At 45.1% G+C, this 6,077-nt stretch overlaps 1 protein-coding gene and 1 long non-coding RNA gene across 3 annotated transcripts; one reads left to right on the top strand and one right to left on the bottom strand.

Annotated features, from left to right (window-relative positions):
• The first annotated feature begins 535 nt into the window (after positions 1-535).
• LOC106535247 (uncharacterized) lies at positions 536-1,369 on the top strand. The gene is made up of 3 exons (XR_001312419.1): positions 536-622; positions 911-1,033; positions 1,152-1,369. It is a non-coding gene; the product is annotated as an uncharacterized LOC106535247 (long non-coding RNA).
• Positions 1,359-5,227, bottom strand: ovch1 (ovochymase 1). Of its 2 annotated transcripts, XM_014032207.1 has the most exons (13): positions 5,081-5,227; positions 4,871-4,960; positions 4,594-4,777; positions 4,441-4,516; positions 3,981-4,170; positions 3,767-3,906; positions 3,211-3,361; positions 3,089-3,127; positions 2,780-3,005; positions 2,545-2,702; positions 2,364-2,462; positions 1,878-2,011; positions 1,359-1,804 (listed from the first exon to the last, which is right to left on the bottom strand). In XM_014032207.1, the coding sequence occupies exons 1-13, from the start codon at positions 5,187-5,189 to the stop codon at positions 1,643-1,645; spliced, it is 1,758 nt and encodes a 585-aa protein (XP_013887661.1). In that variant the 5' UTR covers positions 5,190-5,227; the 3' UTR covers positions 1,359-1,642. The 2 variants fall into 2 exon arrangements, with proteins under 2 accessions (XP_013887661.1, XP_013887662.1); XM_014032208.1 differs by lacking the exon at positions 5,081-5,227 and having other exon boundaries at positions 4,587-4,777.
• Positions 5,228-6,077: the final 850 nt, after the last annotated feature.

The raw sequence follows: 6,077 nt of genomic DNA, 5'->3' as shown, positions 1-6,077 counted from the left end.
ATCATAACCACCATCATCATCATCATCACCATCATCATAACCACCATTATCATCATCATCATCATCACCATCATCATAACCACCATCATCATCATCATCACCATCATCATAACCACCATTATCATCATCATCATCATCACCATCATCATAACCACCATCATCATCATCATCACCATCATCATAACCACCATTATCATCATCATCATCATCACCATCATCATAACCACCATCATCATCATCATCACCATCATCATAACCACCATTATCATCATCATCATCATCACCATCATCATAACCACCATCATCATCATCATCACCATCATCATAACCACCATTATCATCATCATCATCATCACCATCATCATAACCACCATCATCATCATCATCACCATCATCATAACCACCATTATCATCATCATCATCATCACCATCATCATAACCACCATCATCATCATCATCACCATCATCATAACCACCATTATCATCATCATCATCATTAACACCATCAAAATCATTATCATCATCATTACCATCATCTTGATGTTGAGTCATGATTTAGATATTTGTTGGATATCGTTTCTACAGCCGGAACACCAAACCGTTCCGGTTCCACTACTTCAAGGTGAGATCACCTGTTTGTCTCACCTGAGCAGGACATATGTACAAATAAACCAGTTTTAGTATTTCCATGTGTTTGAGTTATGTTCCATATGCTGAGTCATGATCTATAAGCTGAGTCGTGATCCAGATACTGAGTCATGTTTTAGATGTGGAGACGTGATCCAGATGCTGAGTCATGTTCTGCTGGGTCATGTTTTAGATGCTGAGTCGTGATCCAGATGCTGGGTCATATTCTATATGCTGAGTCATGTTCCAGGTGTGTTGAGCAGAGTTATGGTTGTTCTTTAAGGACGATGAGAAGGAAGAAGCTGCAGCTTCAAACAGCAGCAGCTGCATCTGTAACCCAGTTTATGAATCAGTTCTTGAACCAGCTGGACCAGAACCAACCAGAACTGATGTACCCGACCCTGCAGTGAGTCAAGTTTTAATTATTACTCTAATCTCATTAGGCACACGTGTAATGACAATAAAGCCATTCCATTCTATTTAAATATAAAGCATATGTTGTTTTGGGACTTGTGTGTGTGCAGGTGGAGGACAGAAGATCAAACAACCTGCTGCAGATCAGCTGAGCTGTTGGACCAGAACCTCTCAGAACCAGACACTTTCTGATTCTACTCAGTTTATTTTATTTTTAATTGGAGAACTGAAGGACAGCAACACCTTTTTATTGACTGAAAACCTGAAAGAAGAGATTGTTTCAAACTAAATGTTGACAGATAAATGAGAATAAAGAGTTGATTTAAAATATTTTATTTTTCATTCAATCTGAACAAAACTCTGAATCAAAGCTGCTGCTAGTTTAGCTTCTCAGGACCAGTTTAGTGTTTGGAACCCAGTGATTCTCTAGTCCCTGACCCAGTTCTAACAGCAGAGCCTCAGACCAGGGTAGGTCTGCTGAAGTCCTCCTGACTCCTGAGACTGGGTCAGATCTAAAGAACCGATGACCTGGAACCAGAAACTTTTCTATGAGACAAACTGTTTATTAAGAGCCAGATTTCTGGTACTTTGCTTCAAAGAGTTACTGGTCGTCGGTCTCGACCCCGATCCAGGACTTGTACTCGGGGACTCTAGTGAAAATGGCCGGTTTGTCCTCGTTGCACCACCAGCTGCCCCACGAGACCACRCCAAACAGGAAGTAGGTGTCTCGTTTCTGACAGAACAGAGGAGCTCCGGAATCACCCTGCAGAGACAAACCTGTGTTACTCSGGTGTCATACGTCTGAACACAACCAGCATCAGAACCAGCTCAGGTACCGTGCAGGAAGCCGAGCCTGCAGGATGGGAACAGATGTGAGCGTTGTTAACGAAGTCCCCCCACTTCTCAACGCAGGTGGTCTCGTTGACCAGAGTCAGTTTAGCTTGGTGCAGTTTGGAAGGATTAATGTTCTCTACAAAGACAGAAGAACTCAGGATGGACACAAACTGGACCTCCTTTTAATGAACATTTTTCCACGTGATCACAACTGAAACACTAAAGGTCCAAACCAGAGCCAGCAGCTGCTCAGGAGCTTCAATTAGACATTTAGAATTTAGTTTAGTTTGAACTGAACTCTTCRTATCTTGTGTGCTCCTACAGAGACCAAGCTGCTGAATGTGTCGGTCTAAAGTTGACCGAGTTCCTGATGGACAGATCCGTTCAGCAGACGTCTCCATCTACACTCAAACATCCCTACAAGAACACAGATGCTCACTGATCCGTCCGATCCATTATCTTTAGCCTCTTCTGGAGATAAAGTTTACCTGTTGCTTTAGTTTTCCCCCACCCAGCTGTGAAACAAGTCCAACTGTCGTCCAGTTCTTCGTCCTCCTCTGGGACACATATTGGAGACACTTTTGGTCCTAGAGATGAGAGMAGAGGACTGGTTAGTTGGGTYAATGTTTAAATTGAAGTTGGATGTTGGACACTGAAGGTGTGTCTAACCCAGCCTGGCAGGGACACTAAGGCGGAGCAGAGACAGGTCTGACTGAGGGGGGAAGTTGGCRTCGTGCATCGGGCTGATGACATCATCCACCAGGATGGTTTGAGACGACTTTTGATTCAGGTCATGAAGTCCAAGGACAGCGACATCTTGCTTGGCGCTGCATGGAGATAGAGTCAATATGATAGCTGAAGCAGCAAAGGTGGTGGGGGGTTACCTGGAGGGCCGGCGGGTCACCTGATGCTGCAGTGTTTAGCTGTGACCACCCAGCGGTGGTGGATCAAAGCCCCACTGCAGTAGTGCTTCTTATTGGACTGAAGACTGACCATCCAAGGCCAAGAGAAGGGACAGGACTCTGTCACGTTGTCCACCTGGATCCTCCCACCCTGGGACACAGAGATCCCAGCTGGGCCCAGAGTCCGATCACAGTTCAAGTGGCGCTGCTTACCACATTTGTCCTCTGCTGTCCAGATGATGGAAGACACGAGACAAGTCAGTTTATAACAAAACGAGATGAATGTTTCTCAACTTAGTGGTAAAATRTACCTTCCTCTGTGAGATCATCTTCAAGCAAGATGTTATCGTCTGCATGTGTTGGAACGAAAGTGTTAAAGCCAGAACTCACCTGGTCCAGGTGGAAAAAGACTTGCAGGTCTCTGAAAACTCACTCATGACCTCAGAGATCCATCTCATGTGCTCTTGGACTTTGGTGTAGACTCCCGGTTTTTTGGCTCGACCACAACCAACTCCCCAACTCACCAGACCTGCCAGCTCATGTCTGGTTCCGGTGAAGCATGACAGCGGACCTCCTGAGTCCCCCTGAGATCATAGGGGACAAGACAATGAAAAATTCATGAAGACCCGAGGACAACATTTTGGACCTCAGGCACAAACCCATGATGGATGAACTTCTTAAAGGGAGAAACTGATCAGATCTTAGTGGGTCTTAGCTGAAGAGGAGCCACCTGGGAATCATGTGCAGGGTTAAACATGAAACCCAGAATATCAGGTCAAAGACGACAGGTGAACCAGACAACAAAGGCCATAACCAAGATGTAGCATTTAAACAGAACAAGTGGGGCTGAGAACACAGCTCTTTGGTATGCCACAGGACACCCGAAAGTTGTCCACAAGGATAGAAAACTTGGTAGAACTCCTAATTTCCAAACCAGAATTTGAAAATCTGAGAACTGGTCTCAAACCTGAAGMGTCTCCTGAGCCTACCTGACAGGCATCGACTCCTCCTTCCTCCTTCCCGGCGCAGAACATGGACGGTCTGATCCTGCCGTTGTAGTACTCATTGCAGGTGTTGGACGGTAGGATGGTCACGTTCACCTCCTGCAGTCTGTTGACCCGAGGACCATCTGGAGACCAGAGACAGGGTTTAGGTTCAGACTGAAGTTCACCTGGTCCTTCTACTAACCAAACGAGTTCTGACTCTCTCTGGTGGAACCCCAGCCCGTTATGGTGCACTTCGTCAGGTCCAGCAGCGGACCCATCCACACGTCAATGGGTCTGACGAACTCGTTAAAAACCAAAGGATGCTCGAGTTTCAGCAGCGCCACGTCGCTCTCTTTGGTCTTGGTGTCATAGCCATGATGGCTAACGAGCCGGGAGACCTTGACCAGCTGAAGAGAGAAAACAGAAGCTTCTGGAAATACTTCTTCATTCTGACGTTTAACGAAATCATTTTTATGTTTTTATGAGATAAGTCTACCTTCAGGGTTAAACTCAACCCAGAACATTGAATTAGTTCTTCAATCAGTAAAACTGTTTACCTTCACTGTATTTGAAACTGAACAGCATCAACTAGATTTACAGAATTAAAGATTAGAAACTGATGTCATCCTCAGAATCTGATACAAGCCTGGAACCAGAAGGACCAACACCCGCCCCACCTGCTCCTCAGGCTCCTGGGGCTTATCCAGGTCGTGCCGTCCTGCCAGAACTTTCCACAGAGCTTCCTTGTTGTACCTGAGGACACGACAGGAAGTGAAGACAAAGCAACAGGAAGTCCCTCAGAGGACAGACTTACAGACCTGACCTCTGACCTTGTGAAGCAATGGGCAGCAGAGATGACCCACTGCGGGCCAATGATGGCGCCCCCACAGGCCGACATGGACGAGAACTGAAGGGAGACCTGCCAGGGCCACGAGTGGGCCCAGGCCTCCTGACCCCCGATGATTCTGGTCTCCACCTCCTGTTCAGGGGGGAAGGAGCGAACGCCTGCCACATCTGAGCAAACACAAAGAGACACTTTGACCAGGTAAGTTCAGCCACCTGGCAGGTGTTCAGCATGAAATCAGAGCTGCAGGTTTTTAAACTCACCGCTGAGTCCAAACCGTCCCGAGAAGAAGGACTGAGTCTGGTTGACTAAAGTCCAGTTAAGCTGATTCTGGTTCAGATTCAGATCTCTGCCTGAAACAAGAAAACAAGAAGCTTGAACCCAAACTCAGCTCAGAACTTTGCTTCCATCCTAACAATCAGGAACCACACGTGTCCTGGTGTAGCTCTTTAGATCCTYCAGGTGTTCCTCACCTGTCTGCAGAGCGTCCACACAGAAACACAGGAGGCAGGAGACCCAGAGCAGCATGTCTGCCTGGTTCCAGGATCTGTCCACCTGGGATCTGCTGAGCTGCACCTTCATCAGTCAGCTGACACACACACACACACACACACACACACCTGCCTGATTGGACACACCTGCAGCAGGTAATAGACTGTCAGCAGCTTCTCCAGACCCAGTCGTCAAACATCCTGAAGCTAAAGAGGATTTTCTAACAGAACAGAAGAAAGAGAGATAACAAGGTTSAGATTTGGACAAACAGGACTTGATTTTCTCTTTCTACAACACAAAAACCTAAACCAGAGAAATGTGATTACTGTGGACAGAATGAACCAGAGAACCTGTTCTAAAGAAAGTCAGAAGAACAAAGAACAGAGAATTTATGATGAAACWGTTCAGAAACATTAAAGGTTTGACCTAATAAACACATTACAAACGTGTTTATAGAGCAAACATACAAATCATGATACGGTTTTTGAAAAACACAACGTTGTTTAACAGAATTTGGTTTGATTTCAGTTTTTTGTATTATTTATTTATTTATTTATTTGAATAGATAGCTTTGAAAATGTAAAAAGAAATACAATAATAGTAGTAGTTCATAAATACTGTATTGGTGAAATCATCGTTAACCACACTCCACACCAGCAGGTGGCGGTAATGACACCTTCAGTTTATTACCAACCGTCATTAAACACCACAGAAGAAGAAGAGGATTTTCTGACTCAGGTAAGAACACCTGTTGAAACTACAGGACATCTCACTTCCTGTTYGATTCTTCACAGCAGAGAAAAAAATTAACTCTAAAAGTCAAAAACCATTSAGGCTTTAAATAAATCATTTTGTTTTTATTTCTTTTGACATGTTGAAGAAATAAAAATGGGAAAACTTGGTGTTAGGACACGCCCATTTAGTTTATGTCGCAGTGGGCGTGGTCACGTGCAGAGGCTGCACACCTTTATGACACGC

Source organism: Austrofundulus limnaeus, unplaced genomic scaffold, assembly GCF_001266775.1.
Source record: "Austrofundulus limnaeus strain Quisiro unplaced genomic scaffold, Austrofundulus_limnaeus-1.0 Scaffold1395, whole genome shotgun sequence".
Taxonomy (NCBI): Eukaryota; Metazoa; Chordata; class Actinopteri; order Cyprinodontiformes; family Rivulidae; genus Austrofundulus; species Austrofundulus limnaeus.
This window is presented reverse-complemented; position numbering and strand designations above follow the sequence as displayed.